Source organism: Hordeum vulgare, chromosome 5H (genome assembly GCF_904849725.1).
Source record: "Hordeum vulgare subsp. vulgare chromosome 5H, MorexV3_pseudomolecules_assembly, whole genome shotgun sequence".
NCBI lineage: Eukaryota > Viridiplantae > Streptophyta > Magnoliopsida > Poales > Poaceae > Hordeum > Hordeum vulgare.
In genome coordinates this window covers 5,143,955-5,167,090 of record NC_058522.1, presented here as the reverse complement: position 1 = coordinate 5,167,090, position 23,136 = coordinate 5,143,955, and the positions used below count along the sequence as shown (strand labels likewise).

The window sequence follows — 23,136 nt, the reverse complement described above, 5'->3', positions numbered from 1 at the left end:
AGTATAAGATTTTTTATTTTTTTAATCGGATGCATATAAACACATTTTAGTTTTAGTGTGTGCGATCATTCATTTCAGTCCGTATGTAGTTTATATTAAAATATTTGAAACACCTTATTTATGAACAGAGGGAGCATATATGAATTAGGTATAATCGGAGGTTTAACAGTCACGACTAGTTCAACCGCGGGTAGTGCAACTCCATCATCCTTCCCACATAAAGCATTTGAAAAGACACGATAAGCAGGAAAACGTGCTGCCTTTTACAGTCATCATGCATGCAGCCAACTAGACCTCAACACCCAGAAAATGGGACACTGCTGCTTACAAGCCTCCAAAAACCTTTGCAGCAAGAATCATTTAGAAAGAAAAGAAAAACCTTTGGCTTTGATAATAAAATATGCTTGCTGCACCATGAGCCAATTATTGAAGCCTTTTCATCCATGCACGCACATGGCAAATTATGGTAAACAAACACAATATACCTCAACTAAGAGTTCCCTGAAGAATCAACTGAAATCGCCAACTGCTGAACTAAAGTTCACCTCAACTAAGCATGCATAAACTAAGAGTTCCCTGAGATATGCCGGGCTGTCTCACACTGATCTCAGCTTGCATATTTTATATATGTTCTTCATCTGTGTGTTGTGTTTGGTTGGGTAGTGTACTACTACTACTACTTGTCTGGCAATTACCAAAAGATAGTGTGATCATCCATCCTCCTAGATTGATTGATTAGTTGCTTCCTCGCTCACCTATATGAACTAATCGAATCAAATGAAATCGACAAGAAAGTGCTGATCAAATCACTCGAGATCATCGATAACGAGTTGTTTAATCTTGTGAAGCATGATATATTCCATGATGGGGAACAGGCCGATCATCTGTCTGTATTAACCGGTATATACTATGTGCATGTTGAGTATATGTACATGCAGATCACAGAGATCTTCTTGGCCTGCCCTACCAACTAATTAAAGACATGTTGCATTTTATGCAGACAGCGCTGTGCCAACTTTGCACTGCATATCTCAACCGCTTTCTCTACCCAATAATGAACTCGATCTGAATCTCTGGTCGATGTCTTTATCTTTAAGGCTGTGCAAATCACGCAATATCTACTAAAAAATTTAAGAGGGCCAATGAGATAATGCAGAGGAGCTAAATAATATTATTCTTGCATGGATGACTCATGCACGAGTCGGAGAGAAAATATGCATGCATGTATACCGGGATATGATGATATGATCTCATCTCATGAATGCACTACTAATTAAAGTATTTCAAACCAGGATATTGTGGGATATTTTTTATGAGAAAAAATATTACTAACATATCTTGGTGTTATACTCATATGCTAAGACTTTTCGTACATATATATGTAATTAATTCCAAAGATCGCATCTGAAATTATTGCTTGATTAATTGATGCAGACAGTGCAACCCGAAAGACAATGATGCATACTACAAGCTACTATTCCCTCTGTATCAAAATACTTGTTGAAAAAACCAGTACAAGTTCCCCAGCAACAAGTATTGGGGGCACAGAGGGAGTATATGACAATATATAGCTAGGTTTATACAAAGAAATGCATAGAAGAATTAACTGAAAATCCAAGCATATATGGCTGCCGTCATTATTTCATCAGTGTGATTGGGATTGAGCAACAGCAAGTAGCTAGCTAGCAACCAAAACTTGCAAACCTGTGGCTGAGAAATCCTCGTCTCTATGCATGCACGCATGCGTGCAACATATATCTATAAGCTCATCATGCATGCATGCATGCACTGATGCACACCAACGTGATGAGGAATTCATCACGACGAATTTATCTCTCAATTTTCTATAAAATCTTCCAAGGAAAGACCTGATCCATCAACTTGCATGAGCTTGCTAAGCTTAGCATTCTCTTTTGGTAGCACTATTTAGATCATCAGAATTATTGGCGGCATAATGTTGGCGCAGCGATGAGTTGAGCCGCCTCACGATCTCCTCCACCGTCGAGTTGAACCCTTCTTCCACCTGAAATCAATCAAAATTGCACAAAGTAATTAATATTGACCAGTTAATTAAACATGCCAAATATGTACCTCATCACTTGACATCAAGCATTGCCCTCCCAAGAAAAAAAGATTTGCGTTGTTTGTACTTTAGTTAATTGTGTGAATGTGTGGTCTTATCTTGAGATCAAATGATGAAATACTAGGAAAACAATTGACAGCGGGATGAGATGCTACAATTTCTTATGTTACTTTGATGTATCAAAGTATGTTCATATATATATATACATGTACCTTAGTAATTCCTCTCCCAAACAAAGAAGATCTCCAATGTTTAAATACACCAATAGTCTTATCTTGAGATAAAATCATGATAACCTATACAAATATATTTTACAGCAGGAACATGCTAGAATTTACATTTTTTGACAGCAGGATAAGATGCTACAATTTAGTCCCCCAAACCTCACTGGAAAATTTACTTTAAGCATTGCATGCTCCCCATTTGCATTTGACTAATATATTATCTTTCAACGACCCAATTGCACGAAGGGTACAATATTTCATCAAAAAAGCCGTTGAATAAAAGTCTCATCCATCTGATCTCTTCATTATGATCTTATCCAGTAGCATGGTTGAGTCCAATACTTAAACTAACGGGCTGATCAACCAGCGTCACTTCTCAAGCTACCTTCTGGTGAGTTGTCTTATACACACACACACACACACAACATATCTCTATTTTTAATACTAAATCATAAACATGAAACCCGCAAATTAATTCATGCTTGATCATCTACATATATGCTATCTTTTTTTCATTTTCTAAAGATCTATTAGGATATCCCATTTGAAGTTTTAAAATATCCATATCCGGTCACACAGCTTTCTATAATGGACTTCACATGCATGGAGTATAGTACCTGCCCATACAAACAAATACAGTGAATAGAGATGTTCAGAGATCGATGTACAAGTGGCCTACAACCCAGTAATAGGGCCTTCGTGATCTATACTGTTGATTCAGTGTTGTGTCATCTCAGTGTGTTAGTATGTTTTCTGCTTTTTAAGAGAACATTTTCTTGATAATAAACCTATGGTTTTTATGAAATGAGTGTCCGGGAGCACCACCGCGCCACTTCAAAATAAAAACGACAAATGCACTAATTTGGCAATTACTGTTTAATCTTCATGCGACTAGTTTAAACCTAAAACCTCCATTATCAAGAGCAACCTTCTTAAGGCATCTACACTACAAGTTGCTCTTATTAGACATGTGCTTAATGAGAGTTCTTGGCAGAAGCATCAACCATGCATCTTCGAAATAAGGGTCGTATCCATCAATTGTTGTGGGGGACATGAGTTTTCACCCTCTTCAAAAAAAAACATCTTTGAACTATCCATTCCTACACCCTTTTTTTGTGTTACATTATTGATTAGTTGCAGGATATCTATAGAGCCATTCCTTGAATCCGTACATGGTAGTTACTCACTCATGCGGACTCCAGGAAGCCTATGGATATTAGGTACAACCGGTTAGAAACGGTAGCACGTGCTATCTTATGGATATAGGCATCATAGCCTGCTTTTTGTCTCACGGGGTGTAGCATTTTTCCTTTACATATTTCATTTTGTGCTTAGATTGTGAGGCAGTTGTGGATCTAAGACCTTGGTATCGTACTATTGTTAATAATATGGTTGCATGCATCAATTTGATGCAGGGGTCGTGGGCTCCGCTCCTCCTTTTTCCCAAAAAGAAAACGAAAAAATGTGGGCATCCTAACTGAGGATCAATGCCTCCTCAACCACAAGTCTACAAGCAATGGCAGATTTGATGAACACACATGGCCAATGTGGGCTAGGAGAGCTAGGCGATATTTTGTACTCCATCCGATCCAAAATAAGTGTCACGGTTTTGAGTTTTTAGCTTAAAAATGTGACACTTATTTTGAATCGGAGAGAGTATCATTCTGATATTAGTGTATCGTTGTTTGTCGAAAAGAGAAGACACATGTGAAGATTTTAACATAAATGATACAACCCGTAGCAAGCTTAAAATTACTAAAACTTATTGAGAAGGTATCTTCACACCTGGGGCTAGAGCCGAGGGGGCTGTAGGTATGCAACTTTTACCTGCCCTCTACAAGGCAAGAAATTAAAACTGGTTTATTTCGCTAGGCACCTTTTCAGCCAAACCTATGCATGCAAAACACATCAAGATGTGTCCAAAATATTACTTCCTCCATTCAAAAATAATTGTTCTAAAGATGTATACAATGGATGTATCTTTAATTAAAGTAAGTCTAGATACATCGATTTTTAGAACAAGTATTTCGGGGCGGAGGGAGTATCCTATTACCAAATCAGTAGACGAAAGTGAGATGAAAAAGTACAATTTTGCTATATCAAATTTGCATGAGATTTCTAAGTCGATGCCCCATGTCCGTGTTTGGACATGGAGAGATGGGTGGAATGATCTTAGTGGACATGGACATGGGTGGAATTAATGATGAAGGTTATATCAGATGGTAAGAAAACCTTAGTCGACCTAATTAATTAGGCCTAGGCAAACTTGTGTGATGAAATAATATGGGGGATGCATGTTGATACAGTGCAATTAGCATTCTTCACACTATATATAATAGCTTGCCTTTGCGGTGATGGTGATGATGGCGGTGTCGGCCGGGAAGGGCATGACGCTGGTGTGGGTGATGGCGAGCCGGAGCTCCTCCACCTCCGCCAGCACCCTCACCAGCAGCCCCCTCGCGTTCTTGCAGTGGATCCGCACCAGCACGGTCTTCTCGCCGGACACCCGCACCTCGATCTCCGGCAGCCCGCCGTGGCTCGACTCCTCGCCGGCGTCCTCCTCCTCGTCCTCGTCGTCGACGGCGGCGGCCTTGACCTTCTTGCTGACGAGCACGGCGGAGCGGATGGTGGTGGTGGTGGTGGCGGCGGCGGCGGCGCTCTCGTCGTCCTCCATGGTCTTCACCTTCTCCTGCAGCTCCCTCACGTACTTCACCGCGTCCCCAAGAATCGTCGCCTTGTCCATCTGCACACATATCGGATCAGATCAGTTCATTCATCATCAAAGCGTAGATCGGAATTCATTCATTCATTCAGCACATACGATCTTAAATCTGCAGTGTGATTAAGCTTTAGTAGATGATTAAGAAGAGGATTTCATTCAAGCACGCACGGGAAATGAAATCGAGGAGGAGGAGGAAGAGCAGGAAAGAAACCTTCTTGAGGCCGGGGATGACGGTGGAGAGCTCGATGAAGCGCTGGTTGATCTTCTCCCGGCGGCGGCGCTCGGCGATGATGTGGTCCTGCACGGGGCCCGGCGACGCCGACGACGCGGCACCGCCCCCCGACCTCCTCCCGGCGGCGGGCGTGCTGTGGCCTCTGGGCGCGGCCGGCCGCGGGGAGATGTCGATGTCGGCCGGCAGCTGCGTGGCCTGCGCGGCGGCGCTGAAGTTCCAGCTCATGGGCCTGCTGCTGCTGGTGGTGGCCCTGCTCCTGGCGCGGGCTGCGTGCGGCGACCACCCCGCGGCGGGGGCGTCGTGGTCCATGGCGGCGCCGGGGCTGTCGCCAGAGCTGGTGCTCCAGCTGCTGGGAGGATGGTGGTGGTCCACCTGCACCCTCAGGCCCCTGACACCGCCGCCGCCACCAGCCGCCGCCGTGGACTCGCGGAGCGCCTGCAGCGAAGGGAAGGCGGCGGCACCAGCACTGCTGCCACCGGAGCTGGAGCCAGCGCCACCGTACGGGGCCGCCGCGGGAGGAGCGGCGGCGGCAGCGTGGTACTGCTGCTGGTCTAGAGTGTTCATCGCCCACTGCATGAAGTCGTCCATGTCGACCGATCCCTGCATGAACAAATTATTTCACACGAATCATCAACACATCAATCAATCACATGCATGGCAGCCCAGCTTAATTGGACTCAAAGATGCATGATGAGCTCAAGCACAAATATATCCCTACGATTGGACTGCTCCTCAAATACCTGGCTTCAGATCTCTTCTTCTTCTCCCCTCTCTCTCTCTCTTCTAGAGTGAGAGGGAGAGAGAGGAACTCTAGCTAGCTAGCTAGAGAGAGAGAGAGGGGGGAGAGGGAGAGAGAAAGCAAGAAGGCTGAATTGAGGGAACAAATACCAAAAGAATAGTTTTTGGTTGTGTGGCCTACTAGCTGCTGCTGCTGCTACCAGTATTATACTTGTGATGGCATTTCACATTGCACCCCACAAATAATACTAAACATATCTGTGTGTGCAGGATAGCTTCTGTTCCACTGTTTTCTTGGAACTGTATGTAGTGCCCAGTTATTGTAAAATATCTACCGGTACTACGTACGTACTGGTAGTACATATATAAGTGAATAATGCCAACCATATATAGATATTGTTCCAGTGAAAACTGTGTCACTAGATCTCATCGTTTTCACCCATTTACCAACATGATAAGTAAATGTGAAAGTCGAGTACTCCCTCTGTTTCTAAATATATTATTAAAAAACTATATACGGATATATAGAGATATATCTTAAAAATATAGATTTATTTATTCTGCTTCTTATGTTGTAACCTAGTAAAATTTATATATTTTTCGTAAAAGAAGGGAATATATACAGCTAGAGTAAGCATATCAAACATCATAATCACCCGCCGAAAATTACAATAATCAACACCGTCTGGCATGAGCGGTTCGCTATCGCAAAAGAACAATCAACAACAAAAACGTTATAATCAACAACACAACTAAACTAAACAAAACACCTGTTCCTACACAAATACTACAAACTACTGCACGCATATGTGTTGAGCGATGCAGGTTCCACGTTCCAAGAGTCAACTTTTGAGCGCGTGGTATATTCAATCGAACTAGCCGCGTGCGTGCTACATATAGCCTGCCATTACTTAACTAAATCGTCGAGGCTCCATCCAGTGGTGACCATTTCTAGGGTTCACACACACGGAACACGGTTTTTCTAACGGGGCCGCTTCGTCGTGGCCGTGCAGGATCTCCCATCCACACGTGCTTTGAGATTCGTGAGCTGTTTTAGCCTCTCTTTTTTCACCAATACATGGCATATATGGTTTTGTATAAAGTTGAGACACTTATTTTGCGACAGAGGAAGTACATGTGAAGATGTGAATGTTTATGAATTATATTTGTACACATTTTTAATACAATAAAGTGCTTGGTGCATGTATGAGATATTCCTGAAATCGATTGAAATTAGATATGTCAATGATTGTAAATTATATATGTAAACGTTTTAAACGATTAAATTTTGGAAATCTTTAAATAAGTATGAAGGATCGATCAATGAACATTTGTATGGTTCACACGGACACAAGATTGTCTAACATAACCACTATATATTATGAGACTGGTGAAATATTTTAGTAATTTCACAATAAAATGTCTGCACCATTTTGTATCACTTGGTGAGTACAAGCACATGCTCCATGTCCCCACTTGGACTCGCCAAAATTTTGTGATAAATATTTATGAATGATATTTCCAAACCTTTTTTGAAATAGCGAAATTGTTGGTACCGGTAAAAAATATTTCTTACATTGATTAAAATATGATTTAAATTTATGAAAATATTTGTAAGAAAGGAAACAGTAAAATATTTTGTACATGCATGAAATATTTTTGAAGTAATTAAATCTAGTGTTATATTGGTAAACCCTTTTGAAATAATATAGTATAACTAAAATAATAAAAAAGTGAATAAAATTATATTCCAAATATGTCGTCATTGATAAGAAAAAATGAACAGAAAACTTGTAATAGTTATTCTGAAATATCTCATTTTTACTTCTTTTCAAAATTATTGTTAGGACTCATCATATGTTTATCAAAATACAAAAAACCCTAGATAAATTATTCCGAAATACAAGAGAATTTTAATATCGACGCATGGCCATAAATACTCGGTGACTTAGAGCCACTTGATTGGTAAAGCTCATTTAGTTGTTTATGAATGGTTGAAGGCACTTTTGTTGCGAAAAAAGAACTTAGATCTATTAACACAACTAGCAGTACAAACACCCTTAGAAAATAAAAGAATATACATCAAGGTCCCTAATGGCCGATCATCTTCTTCGTCATGAATGGGTTGACGACTGGAGTCATTTGATTGATGAAGCTAAGAGGGTGCTTGGATACGTTTTAGTCCCATGACTAAAAGTAGTGAGACTAAAACTTGCTAGCCTCACCCATGCTTGGATCCAAGTACTAAAGAGACTAAAATCAAGTTAATGAGCATTTATTATCCTCCAAACCCTCCAATCCAGAACTTGCATGAGGAGTTAAATGAGGAGAGAGAGGACTAATGCACATTTTAGTAGGGGTACCCTTGACTAAAAGATTTTAGCCTCAAGACTAGTTTTAGCCTCTCTTTAGTCAGGGGTGCTTGGAACTTTAGCCTCTTAAAGGGACTAGTTTTAGTCTCTTGGATCCAAGCACCACCTAACTCGTTAGAAATAGCTTTGCAGACTCATACATATATACTACTAGGTCGGCCTCTACCCCATTGCTCTGTGATAAATCTACTAATTACTAGCAAACTCAGCCTTGCTTAAATGGTTTGGTTCCTTGAGATGGAACCAGCCCAGCCCGGGGTTCGAGTCCTTGACTTGACATGAGTGCTCATATATTTTCTGAACTTATTCTAGGCTATATGACACTGTTATTTCACCCGTCGGGTCCAAAGTGCATGTGACGACTTTATCCATCTCAAGATATGTCGGCCCGGTCACTTGGAGGTGTTTATAGGGGTTTGGTTGTGTTGTGTGTGTGTGTTCATGGATGAGTGTGGATGTGTGTTAACAAAACTAACTAATTACCACGTGGTTAGTAATTGAACTAATCAGAGTATAAGTGATGTGCCAAGTGTCATTCCCTTACTGGATGTGGAACTCCCATGTGATGCATGTAGACGGATGTGCATGCCAGTTGGGGTACATGGTCCATGAGATGGACCAATCGGAAGAGCAGTTAAAGCCGAGATTGGCATCGCATACATTGATACATCAAAATCGTTTGGCATGCATGTGGGCCACACCATGTCAGAAGACAGACCAGCAGGGATAGTACCACACGTTCATGCATCAGATACAGATCTAAGATCCATCTCTCTATGCTCCTATACGGATATTTTCGGGCTAGAAGCCATCTTTGGTAAGAGCTTGTAGATCGAATCGGGCAGGGCACAAGAACATGTGTAAGGAACTGTATATACGTAGGTGTCATTTCAGTGCATTTGTCACCGTGCTTGTTGCTGTCCCCATTGATTGCTCGGGGCTACAGGTGGTGCGCGTCGTTCATGGTTATGCCCTGGTTTACTTGTGTGCAGGTGAGATACTGTTGATCTAGCTCAATCATGCATGCATGCATGCCCTATAAACTACGCCAAAATTAAACCTTGTCACGTATCTCGGAGTAGGGCAAAAATCCTGTGCAAAGTCCTCGAAGATCATATCGTGCAAAATAACACAACATTTTGTCAGTCGTCCCAAAGTTTCTGATTCCCGCATCATTGCAGCCCCATGGACAATTCCCTAATGAGCTTGCAGCACTCTGAATGCCCTCTCCACATCCTTCCTAATTGATTCCTGCATTGTTGCGAAGTGCTTTTGTTTGTTGCCATGTGGTTCGGATCTGGTCTTCACAAATACAGCCTGCTGAGAATACATGCCATCGCCAAGATAGTACCACATGTTGTAGTCTAGGCCATAGACAGTGTAGTTGCAGAAGGTGATTCCCATTGCAAAGCCTCTTGAACACCGAAGATTGTTGAAGCACGTTGATGTCGTTGTCAGAACCCGGCATTCTAGAGAAAGCATGCCAAATTCATAAGTCATGTGATACCACCGCTTCTAGTATGATAGTGGCCTCTCTGGTGAGACCTTCATACATTCCTCGTAAACATTTGGGGCAGTTCTTCAAGTGCCAATGCATACAATCAATTGATCCGAGCATTTCTGGAAACCCTCTGGCCTCTCCAATAGCCAACAACTTGTCCGCGTCCTGTGCATTTGGTTGTCTCAGATAATCTGCTCGAAACACCTCGATCACATCACGAGCAAACTTGACAGTAGTCTTGAGGCATGTGCTCTCCTCCATCCCGACCATCTCACCAACGGCATCTGCCCTAGTACCAAGTGCAAGCATTCTCACAGCATCCGTGCATTTCTACTTGGCAGAGAAAGAGAGATAACCGTAACAATAACTTGTCAGCTTGAAGTGGTCGTCGTGTGCCTTCACTGTGTCGACAATGCGCAAAAACAATGGTTTTTCTCATGCGAATAACGGCGATGAAACCATGAATCATCCGAAAATTTTGGGTTCGGACCAAAGTAATCCTTCTCCATTAGCTTTGTTCCGGATACCCTATCCCGATTGATCACTCTTGTCCCTTTGATTGAGCCCTTGAAATTGAGAATATGCTCCATTTTCCCTCTTGCATGGTCATGAGCATGATCATGTCCACTTCTTCATTTAAATATGATGAATCGAAGAGCTCATCCTGAATCATTTGATCAAGCTCTGTCGGTCCATACTCGTCATCGTACAAAGCATCAGAATCTATCATTTCCCCCAAAAATTTGACAAAAACATCCGGTCAGACATTGTGTCGAACACATCCAGCTTAAGTCGGAGCCAGAGAGTTGCCAGACGTACCGCGGTGTCTTTTGGACCGTCGACGACGTCCTCCACGGCGAGGACGGGATAGAAGACTGCTCTGTTGGTCCATACTCGTCATCGTACAAAGCATCAGAATCTATCATTTCCCCCAAAAATTTGACAAAAACATCCGGTCAGACATTGTGTCGAACACATCCAGCTTAAGGCGGAGCCAGAGAGTTGCCAGACGTACCGCGGTGTCTTTTGGGCCATCGACGACGTCCTCCACGGCGAGGACATGATAGAAGACTGCTCTGTCGGTCCATACTCGTCATCGTACAAAGCATCAGAATCTATCATTTCCCCCAAAAATTTGATAAAAACATCCGGTCAGACATTGTGTCGAACACATCCAGCTTAAGGCGGAGCCAGAGAGTTGACAGACGTATCGCGGTGTCTTTTGGGTCGTCGACGACGTCATCCACGGCGAGGACAGGATAGAAGACTGCTCTGCTAGAGCTGGCGTGACAGAGGCTAGGAACAACGATGGAGTGCGTGCGGCGGCGGAGCTACGAGATGGACGACGTGGAGGAGGAATAAGAGAGGAAAGAACAAATGGATCCGACAGTTCTACCGTGTGGATTTGGTGCAATTTCCAATGGAGTCATGCTGTCGGGTCCAACGTGACGTGCGTGCCTGGGCATGTCCGAGCTTTCTCATACCCACCACATATTTAGGCCGGATACGAACGGTGCCGATTAGTCCGGACATTTGATGCCTGTTTGAGGCGCCTCGTTGGATAGAAATTTCGTGATCGGTCCATGACCGGACAATCTGACCGGATGTTTGAAACGGATACAAGATGTCCGGTTGTAGATGCTCTAACCATATACTCCCTTGGTTTAATAATGTTAGATGCTTTTTGGTTAGAGTACGTGTGAAGGCATGGCCAGCTTTCCCCATAAGGAAATCACGCGATAAGTTGGAGCGCGGACCTGCATGCGCTGGAACGTACTCGCTCCGTTTTTAAATATGTCTTTTTAGAAATTTCACTAATGACCTACATACGGATGTATATAGACATAATCATTTTGCTTCGTATGTAGATCCTTAATAAAATTAATTAAAAGACTTATATTTACTAACGGATGGAGTACTTGATTGCTGCACGTCGGCGTCAGATCGTACGTGCGTACCTACGCTACGTGCCTCCAGAGCAGGAATCACGTGGGAGGTACAACGAAACGTGCGTGAGAGCTGTACAAATTGCGGCCGCGGTTAAAAAATGTGCCTTTCGAGTTCGGACACGTAGGCACGCACGCACGCGCGCTGAAATGTTCAGACAAAGAGAGACATCGGCTAGCCATGCATCGTCCAAGTTGACATCAAATATCGATGTCGACGGCACCGGAAAATCACGGTGGCCTCTCAGATTAATCAATATATGTCGTCGATGACAAGTCGCCATTGATGAAAGAAGGGTGGGGACGTACGCACGTGGTGTCGCGTCCGCACCAGTAGCAGCAGTAGCAGTAGCAGTAGCAGCAGCATCGTGGATTTCCGGAGACTCGTGTGTACAGCCTGCCTGGTAGACGGACATAGACATGCATTCATCCATCAACCAGACACGTTCAAGTGGACCGGCCCGCGCCAGGACCGCCAGCAGGAGTCTACATGTGCGACACTTTTTTTCTGGGTGACATGTGTAACACTTTTAACATTTCACGGCTCTTTTTTAACACGAGCGCTCATATAAACACACATACACTCATCCATGTAAACGAACACATACATACTTTATCTTTATGAGCAACTCCGAGAGACCGAATCGATATATCATCTTAAGTTTTACGAAGTCATCATAGGTGCCTTGTCGTCGACGAAAACGTATTCGTCCACTGAATGCGCATTCCCAAAAATGCTAAAATATATTGAGAAATATATGCGAGCACTAAGACATAAATCCTGATGGGCTAGGGACATCATAGTCCCTCTAACCATCCAATCAGAGGTTGGTTTGTTTTATGATGGTTTTCTAACACTACCATAGTGTTTGATTTAGTTGACGGATTAATGTACCGTTTCATCACTTTGGCGTGCCCGGGTTTTTTTAGTGTTTCAATCACCCCCCCACCACCACCTCCCTTCCCTTTCAGTCTCTTTTGTTTCCGGATGATCCCCCTTTCAACTCAGTACGTGTCTCTCCATGCCTCCACTCTCTCACAAGTAACTGCTTCCACCAAACACTCCCAATCGTCGTTTTGGCCGATGCCGACAAGCACACCACCGTGCACCTCTTCCATCCTCATGATGGTTGTCGTTTGTACATCAATGCCCCCGCCTCCATGAATCCTAGAGTTCGAGACTCGACCTCGTCGGAATCCACCCCGTTAGAAGGGGTAGAGGAGAATTTGTGAAATTGATGTTCATTGCTTGAGCCTCGTGGACATATATATAGAAGTACATGATTAACTTGGAGTAAAAAAAGCCAGAATAATTCTTAGTCTATCTTATGTTTTCTAACTAATCATGACACTCAACACCCCCGTAGTCACGACGATAGTGATGCAGTAAGCGAGACTGGAGAAGAATCCGAAGGTAAACCGACGGGTAGCTTCCCACAGTCATAACGGTCGATGTATCACACAGTCGTGGCTGGAGTGAAAACCGATGAGGTTGCTCAAGCAAGGTAGTAGCCCTTTGTGTCGATGTCGAGGTAGTCGAGAGCGTAGGATGGTGTAATCGTGGTCGAGGTAGCCGTGCGTAGAACACCGTGGTCGATGTCGAGTCGGGGTGGTCGGTATATAGGAAGTCACCATGAACATATAGATAGGAATACATGATTAATTTGAAGTATAAAATAAACCAGAATATTTTTTTTATCTATCTTATATTTCCTAACTAATCACAATACTCAACACACACCCTCCGATGGTAAGAGGCATGACCACTACCGTGGTGTAGGCTTGTAGGCGGTGGCGAGATAGAGGGCTCAATCATCGATCGGTGGTGGAGGGATGAAAGGCTGAGGAGATTTGTCAATCACAAGTATAGGTCGATTACCACCTCATAGTGGTGGCTTGGCCAAAGCCATGACATGTCAGGTCAAAATCTGATTTCACCTACGAATACCGTTGTCAGGGACCAAATCTTTTAGTTATTAAATTTTACAGGGTTAAACCTGGGGAAAAAAGGTTTGAGACAAAAGCTACACTCCATGAAAACTTGAGGAACAAAAGGTTGCACTTCTCTCTTTGTGAAAAAGGAGAGATTCCAAACAGGTGGCACTTCTCTCTTGTTAAGGGAAAGCCCTCCCAGCAAAAAACCAACAAAGTCCAATTTCTAGTAGCGAGATAGAGACTGGAAAGTATCCGTAATCGTCACCGTATCATTCCAAATCTCTTAATTGAAGTACAAGAGTGCATGACGGGCTAAGCAAAATTAATCAAGTACGGGGCACTCATCATGCACCAAGTTAGCATAATCTAAACTGGCAACCCTAAACAGCAACAGGGATATCTTTTGATATGTTGCGTGCCAATATATACTCGTTCGCTCCGACAAATGTTAGTTAACAAATGCCCATTGATAGTAAATTACGCTTTAGTTGGTTGGGTCACTAGTATTACCACGCGGCAAGAGTAAAGTAGCAAGATGTCACTAGCCATGCACCTCATGCATTGGAACCATTTTGTTTCTCTACTGAACCGTCGTATGAGAACTAACCCGGCCGGGGTAAGGAGAATGGAGAAGTGTGTTTTTTTTAGAAAAGGAGGATATACCCGCGGCCTCTGCATCTAGACGATGCATACAGCCATTTTATTAATTATTCCCAGAGACTATACAAAGTAATACATCAGTCAGTCTGAAGCCACCATCTAGACAACACATGTTGCTACTCCTATCCCTTGATGAAGGTGTGCTGAATATCCGGGCCAAATATCAAACAAATATCGCACAAAATCCTAACATCTATAGTTTGATGCTCCAGCCCAGCCACCACTGAGACTGGATCCCAAACTGGTCCGGCGCAGAGGCCGCATCCACCATCTACCACCGTACCCTCTCCAGAGCTAGAACAAACGCATCATCCTTGTGAGGTCTGCCGTCGACGCCACCCCGGTGCCAGACATCGCCACCATCCTGCACGTGTCCGCCTACACGTGCCTGTCGACGAAGCACCGCAGCGCCATGCCGCCGGGCTACACCGTATGGCCCACGGTAGACCAAACACCGCTCCTCCTCTTGTCCCGTCCACCCAGCACGTACTCCAAAACGATGCCCTCAGGAGGGAAATGACATCGAAGATGCCATCATCGTCCGACCGGTAGATCTAGATCTAAGGTTTCCCTCGGAGCATCACGAGTGTGGTGCCACAACCTGCAACAACGATGCCATGGGCTGGTAACGACGTCCTAGACGCCGCCATCGTCCGCCATGACCGAGGTCGGCGCGGTTTTCACCGGAAGTCGCGACCCCCCGATCTCGTGGCTGGATGGAACCGAGGGAGGCACGTCATGTATATTGGAAATATGCCCTAGAGGCAATAATAAATTAGTTATTATTATATTTCTTTGTTCATGATAATCGTTTATTATCCATGCTATAATTGTATTGATTGGAAACACAATACTTGTGTGGATACATAGACAAAACACTGTCCCTAGTAAGCCTCTAGTTGACTGGCTCGTTGATCAAAGATGGCCAAGGTTTCCTGGCCATAGGCAAGTGTTGTTACTTGATAACGGGATCACATCATTAGGAGAATCATGTGATGGACTAGACCCAAACTAATAGACGTAGCATGTTGATCGTGTCATTTTGTTGCTACTGTTTTCTGCATGTCAAGTATTTGTTTCTATGACCATGAGATCATATAACTCACTGACACCGGAGGAATGCTTTGTGTGTATCAAACGTCGCAACGTAACTGGGTGACTATAAAGATGCTCTACAGGTATCTCCGAAGGTGTTAGTTGAGTTAGTATGGATCGAGACTGGGATTTGTCACTCCGTGTGACGGAGAGGTATCTCGGGGCCCACTCGATAATACAACATCACACACAAGCCTTGCAAACAATGTGACTTAGTGTAAGTTGCGGGATCTTGTATTACGGAACGAGTAAAGAGACTTGCCGGTAAACGAGATTGAAATAGGTATGCGGATACTAACGATCGAATCTCGGGCAAGTAACATACCGAAGGACAAAGGGAATGACATACGGGATTATATGAATCCTTGGCACTGAGGTTCAAACGATAAGATCTTCGTAGAATATGTAGGATCCAATATGGGCATCCAGGTCCCGCTATTGGATATTGACCGAGGAGTCTCTCGGGTCATGTCTACATAGTTCTCGAACCCGCAGGGTCTGCACACTTAAGGTTCGACGTTGTTTTATGCGTATTTGAGTTATATGGTTGGTTACCGAATGTTGTTCGGAGTCCCGGATGAGATCACGGACGTCACGAGGGTTTCCGGAATGGTCCGGAAACGAAGAATGATATATAGGATGACCTCATTTGATTACCGTAAGGTTTTCGGAGTTACCGGGAATGTACCGGGAATGACGAATGGGTTCCGGGTGTTCACCGGGGAGGGGGGGGCAACCCACCTCGGGGAAGCCCATAGGCCTTGGGGGTGGCGCACCAGCCCTTAGTGGGCTGGTGGGACAGCCCAAGAAGGCCCTATGCGCCATAGGAAGAAAATCAAAGAGAAAAAAAAAGGAGGAGGTGGGAAAGGGAAGAAGGACTCCACCTTCCAAACCAAGTTGGATTCGATTTGGAAGGGGAGACCTTCCCCCCTTTGGCTCGGCCGACCCCCCTGGGGCTCCTTGAGCCCCAAGGCAAGGCCCCCCCTCTCCCACCTATATATACGGAGGTATTAGGGCTGATTTGAGACGACTTTTCCACGGCAGCCCGACCACATACCTCCACGGTTTTTCCTTTAGATCGCGTTTCTGCGGAGCTCGGGCGGAGCCCTGTTGAGATAAGGTCACCACCAACCTCCGGAGCGCCATCACGCTGCCGGAGAACTCTTCTACCTCTCCGTCTCTCTTGCTGGATCAAGAAGGCCGAGATCATCGTCGAGCTGTACGTGTGCTGAACGCGGAGGTGTCGTTCGTTCGGCACTAGATCGCGGGACGGTTCGCGGGGCGGATCGAGGGACGTGAGGACGTTCCACTACATCAACCGCGTTCACTAACGCTTCTGCTGTATGGTCTACAAGGGTACGTAGATCACACATCCCCTCTCGTAGATGGACATCACCACGATAGGTCTTCGTGCACGTAGGAAAATTTTTGTTTCCCATGCGACGTTCCCCAACAATGTAGACGAAGACCGCCTTCGGCATGCCGGCAGGGGCCTGGCCGCCCCACACCGATCCTCCTCGCGCCACCGGCCGAAGAAGTCCAAGCCGTGACGGATCTGGACAGGAAACGCCAGATCCACAGCCCTCGATGACCGCCCCTTGCGCGCAGCCGCTGCCCTCGCCGGATGGAGCGCCTCCGCCGCCATCCAACCTGACCACGGCCGACCATAAGGCTACGAACGCCGCCGCACATCAGGTCCGCCGCCCCCGTCTTCCCCGCGCGCGACGGCCCCTCCGCCTCGCTGGGGCTCTGGCGGTAGGGCTTCGGGAGCCCCTAGCGTCACCCGAGGGGAGGCGACGCGAGGGGGTACGGGGCTGTCGTTCCTTTAAAAATGGAAGAGATTTTCAGTTCCCGGCCTCTACACCAAGAAGTGATGCATACGGCCATTTTAGTATGAGTATCAAGATAAACATGGTCCTCATAATTTTTTAAATGAGTATCAAGATTTTTTTTTATGAGTGATTTTACCACATGCCAAACTTGATCCTCAATAAATGGAAGAAAACTTCGTGTGCAACACCTTTCAATTCGGGTCGTTGGGCTGCACAACCGCATGCCCAACCAGTGAGCCAAGGCTCTCTTTGTGCACGTAATTAAGTAACTCATCCACACCAGACATACAAGTAACTAGAGAAACTAATAAAAAAAATGGTCAAAGTATTTGCCAGACATTTCATCAAATGTTGTAGTATCAGACTATTTCCTTGGCAAGAAAAAAATAACAGATGTTGTACGGATGCATGAGAACGAATAAACACCGGTCCGGCAATAAATGGTCAAAGTATTTGCCTGCCAGGCATTTTATCTGAGAAAGAATATTTCCAAGTTACCGCGCAAACTATACAAAATGAAAATTAAAAAAAAAAATCTGCGATGGAACAATTTATTGAGACAAGGAACCAAAACGACATCTCTCTCAGTATTTCCCTAGTTAATCATTTGCTTTTATTTTTTTCATCTTGGGTTGAGAAACAGAAAAACAACAGAAAAACAACACAAAGGTGCATGTTAACACGTTCTTTCGTGGTTGGCCGTGGCACAACCGTGGATGACAACAAACTTGACATGCAAAGAGCGTCGTGCAAATTGTGTTTGTCCTCCTCCCGAATTCGGAGCGACACATGCACGCTTCTCTTCGGATATGTCTTCTCTCTCCGGTGTCAATAAGGTTGAAGAACACACTTGTGGCGGACAAACCGATGTGGATGCTCATGTGTTGTTGCAGTGGAGTCGAAGTCGTCGGGTCATGAGTGCGATGGTTGATGTACGTTGACACTTCATTGGACTGTGATGTGCTCTGCTATAGGTCATGTTATGTTTTTCCGGCATTTTTCTATGTCTCGTGGTGCTAGTTACCTAGTTTAGTTTGGTGTGGTTGTTTTGTTCAGTTTTTTGTCCGATTTCCTTTTAATATACCGAGCAGTTCTCGTCGTCGGCATACTTCTTTTTAATGGAATCATAGCAGCTCTTCTACTAATTTCTTTTTAAAAAAGATTAGCATCATATGCATACATCAACATCTTTTGACATGCATATGGAAAGTAAAATGCATGAACCGTCCCTGAAGTTGGTGGCAAGCTTCAAAATGGTTCTTAAACTCTGAAATAGCTTCAATACAATCTCTAAACTCATGAATACGATGTCAATACGATCCTGAAACTCGTGTAACCAGTTCTAGGCTACGTATAAACATGCGGCTTGCATACTCCGTGTCGTCCATTTCCACCACATCACCATAGAGGGCCCATGGTCAAAAAAATTGGTCGTCTCCCGGGTCAAAATCCCCAAACACAACCTGAATCCCTAACTTCCCAAATCGCTCTCCAACGCATCACACTTCAGACAGTTCGGTCAACAGCGATGGGGACAGCGACAGCCTCGGCGACTCTACCCGAACCGTCGTTGGTGGCATCCCAATCGTGCCCCCCCCCCCCCGCCTTCTCGTTGTCACTAGTGGTATCCCAATCGCGCCTCCCCTTCCCGTTAAAGTTGGTGGCTCGACTTTTGGCTGTTATGTAATCTCAACTATGCACCAGTACTATGTTCTAATGGAAGTGAACTATCCTTGTGTTCTAATGGAAGTGTACTATTCTTTGTTCCAATGTTTCTGAACTATCCTTTGTTCTAATGGAAGTGAGACCAACATGTATCTGCGTTTGACAGAATATATGAAGTGAGACAAAAAATTATGACTCAATGTATCTGCATTATGCAGGTGTAGCGAGATAAACAAATGAGACCAACAAATATGATTGAATGTATGATTAAAAATGTGCATGTACAGTGCGACCAACAAATATTCCACTTATTTCTGACAGATATTCCAATGAGCTTGTACAGTACTCGAGCATAACTGAGTTTTGACAGAACACATACGTGAAGTAAACTTTGGCACTCGATACTAGCCAGTACAACAATAATTTTGCACAAGCATGTATGAATCAGACAAACATAGATTATAAGACTACTATGGAAAAGGCTAGTAGCACCGCGGTTCAAGGGCTAGCAGTGGCCCGGGGAGGGGTACTGCTAGCTCGCTATAGCTAACTAGTACTAGTAGCACGGGCTACTAATTTTCTATAGCGCTTGTTTGGGACCCGTGCTACTACTATTAATTTTAATTTTCAAAAAATCTCAATCACGTGTGTGCTGTCAATGGTGGCGACAGTTTGATCCAGCGATAGCAGGGGTCTCCGGAGGCACAGACAGGCAGCGGAAGACTAGATCCGACGGGAGCTTCTGGAGAGGGACCTGATCGAGCGCAAAGCAGGGCGGCGGTGTGGAGCTGCACTTCGCAGCCAAGGCAGAGAGCTCCTAGTTGTGCATGGTTTCGACCTGCACGGGTATGGCCATGGGAGGGTGAGGCAAACTAGAGGGAGAGAGGGAAAAAGAGAAACGAGGGAGAGAAGAAGGAGATGGAGGGAGCAGCGGGGCTAGTCGTCAGTATTGAGGTGCTCCGGCATGTGGCATGGAGGCGTGAGGGAAGACCGAAAAGCTCATGGATGTCGGCGATGCGAGGCGGCAGCCTCCTGGGGCTCCATGTAGGAGAGGTGTGCATGGGCAGGAGCGCGACGGGAGCGCTTAGGGGGAGAGGGACGGGAGAGAGGAGGGATTCGGGGGAGGAGATGAGGATTTCGGGGAGGAGACATGCTCTTAAATACCCCATACTTAGTAATAGCGCGGGGTTTATACCCCACACTACTAGTACGATCTTCCCGGGGGCACGACGAGGACTAGTTAGTAGCAGCGCGGGTTTTATAGACCGCGCTACTACTATCAACTTAGTAGCAGCGCGGGTTTTATACTCCATACTACTACTATGGTCTGTCCGGAGGGGACGATAAGGATTAGTTAGTAGCAACTTAGTAGCAGCGTGGGGTTCATACCCCGCATTAGTAGTAAGTAGCAGCACCGCATGCATGTTACCCCATGCCACTAGTAAATGGATGTCTATAAGATTTTTTCTAGTGGTTTAACTGAACCTTTACAAATACAACGGCACTTTTTCACAAATATATGTGAAGTGAACTGAACACACATAGATCTTAACTGAAGTCTTGCAGTTATAGCAACATGATAAGTTCTGAAGATCAACAGTATAGACGATGCTCTCTGTTTTTCCATCATTGGCGTCTCCATTAGAACAACCATACAATCGGCGGCGGCGTATCGGGGCACCCATTGGTGGATGCGACTGTGAGCCCTTCCTCTATCATCCCTGGAGCTCTCACGTGTTGGACCTGTTGACGATCATCAGGCGGCCGCCATTGTCCTGATGCCGATAGCTTCTGTTTCAAGAGATGATCAGGTGGGAGTGGATGGGTCGCATAATGAGGATTTGATCTGGGGGGGGGGGGTCAAAAACACAACTGCCTCGCAACAGTTGCCCGCGATCAACTGTGTATACTGAAGTGGTAGAGGTGTCGTACCTAAACATACGTGCATACGTATCCTAGGACCGGTTCCACAAGTTCAAGGATCGTATTGACTTCCGATTTGCAAGTTTAAGGACCGTGTTGGAGCAGTGTCGGAGTTTAAGGACCATTTTGGACCTTTCCACCAACTTCAAGGGTGGCTCATGCATTTTACTCTGCATATGGACCATTGGACCCTACTACTCCCTCCGTTCCTAAATACAAGTCTTTGTAGAGGTTTCACTAATGAACTACATACGGATGTATATAGACATACTTTAGACTATAGATTCACTCATTTTGCTCCGTATGTAGACCTTTAGTGAAATATCTTAAAAGACTTATATTTAAGAACGGAGGGAGTATGTCAAAAGATGAACCAACAGGGATAGTACTACTACCACACATGCATGCGTCACATAGAGATAGATCCATTTCTATATATGGGTATTTTTGGACAAGGCACTATATATCTCTGGGACACGGGGAAAGTTTGTAGATCGAGCTGGGGATGTCAGATCAGCACACTCAGCAGTGCATGTGTGTCGGTGTGTATGTATGTGTCATGTCTTTGTGTGTCCGTTTCTCCGGAGATCGAGCTAGCTAGCGCTGCAGTACATGGTCATGGCCCGGGATTAGGTGTGTGTGTGTGTGCAGGTGAGACACTGTTGGTCTAGCTCCTCATGCATGCATACATTCAGTCATTCAATAGTTGAAAATAATAATGGGATTATAGACTATACCAATAGTCTTGTCGTTTTATAGACTATATGGCGGTTAAAGCTTAATCAGAAACGTGTGCTAAGTGATGACGACATCGATCTCCTCATGCCTTGTTCAATGTAGGGTACATAGAGTGGTGCTTAGTAAAGTAAATCGAGACTGGAGCATACTCTCAACGGTGCATCATCGGCATCCTGGAGCATGTACTGTTTTCTTGAGGGCCACTATATACTCCCTCCGTTCCTAAATATAAGTAGTTTTAAAGATTTCATTAAAGGACTACATATGAATGTACATAGACATATTTAAAACATAGATTCACTCATTTTGTTTCGTATGTAGTCCACTAGTACAACATTTAAAAAGACCTATATTTAAGAACGGAGGGAGTAACTAATTAACATAACCACAGTCTTCATCCAATGCAGCCTTAGAAGGAAATCACGCACTGGTATACGTGACTGGTGCACGTCGACGTCGTCAAAATGGCACCGCGTACGTAACGTAACGTAACGTGCCCTCAAAACCCCGAATCACGTGGCAGCTGAGCTGGACGCGATCAAAGGTGTTATACGCGTGGGAGCTGTACAAATTGCGGCCGCAGTTAAAAAATGTGACCACGGTTCAAGAGAGACATCGGCCACGGCCAGCCAGCGTCCAAGTTGACAAAACATCGATCGTGACACTGACACGGCCGTTAGAAATGCATGCCATCTCACGTCAATCGTTCGTTCTACGAACAACAGAATCAGCAGTGGAAAATCCTAGTTGATGAGATTTGATCGTCACATTTTCTAGATGAAAATTTCTAGAGAATCAGCAGTGGACAGTGGAGTACCGGCCGTCACCACATGCATGCACGCATGCATGCTTGATTGGAGTGGCCTCTCAGACTAAAAAAAACTGATGACAAGTCACCGTCGATGGATCAAAAGGTGGTGGGGGCGTACGTAGCTGCCGTGCATAACGGGCGGGCCACGCACACTTGCGGCTGGAATCAGTCAGGCAAAACTAAAACAATGCTGCCAACATTACACATATACTGTACTATACGTGGAGAGAATATGGACGCATATAGTGCAGTCGTGTGTACTGCAGCCTTACAGTGACACGGACATAATCAAAAAAGGAGAAAAAAATACAGTGACATGGACATTGACACATGAACCGGACGGACACGTTCACGTGGATGGCACGCCCCCCTTTAATACCTGGGTCCGTGCATATAGATCGATGGCCTAAGTACAAGCTGGCTGTTTTTTTTTTTTTTTGAGACAAACAGCTGGCTGGCTGGCAGGCAGGGGTGTAACTAAACTTGAGAGCAACTCGAGCAACTCCAACGCGATCCCACCTAAAGGGACAACATTTACAAGAAGAGATGTGGTTGAGGGTGGGCCAGTAAATTAAATAAGTATAGAAATGTGGGTAGATGGATGGGTGATAAGTGGATCACGCCGGACACGGGCGGACAACGCACATACAGAAAACGTC

General features: G+C 44.9%; 1 protein-coding gene across 2 annotated transcripts; it reads right to left on the bottom strand.

Moving 5' to 3' along the window:
• Positions 1-1,576: 1,576 nt before the first annotated feature.
• On the bottom strand, positions 1,577-6,193 carry LOC123399153 (transcription factor bHLH19-like). 2 transcript variants are annotated; one of them, XM_045093576.1, is made up of 4 exons: positions 6,002-6,193; positions 5,241-5,861; positions 4,652-5,050; positions 1,577-2,023 (listed from the first exon to the last, which is right to left on the bottom strand). In XM_045093576.1, the coding sequence occupies exons 2-4, from the start codon at positions 5,847-5,849 to the stop codon at positions 1,901-1,903; spliced, it is 1,131 nt and encodes a 376-aa protein (XP_044949511.1). In that variant the 5' UTR covers positions 5,850-5,861; positions 6,002-6,193; the 3' UTR covers positions 1,577-1,900. The 2 variants fall into 2 exon arrangements, with proteins under 2 accessions (XP_044949511.1, XP_044949510.1); XM_045093575.1 differs by having other exon boundaries at positions 5,241-6,193.
• Between the last annotated feature and the right edge of the window lie 16,943 nt (positions 6,194-23,136).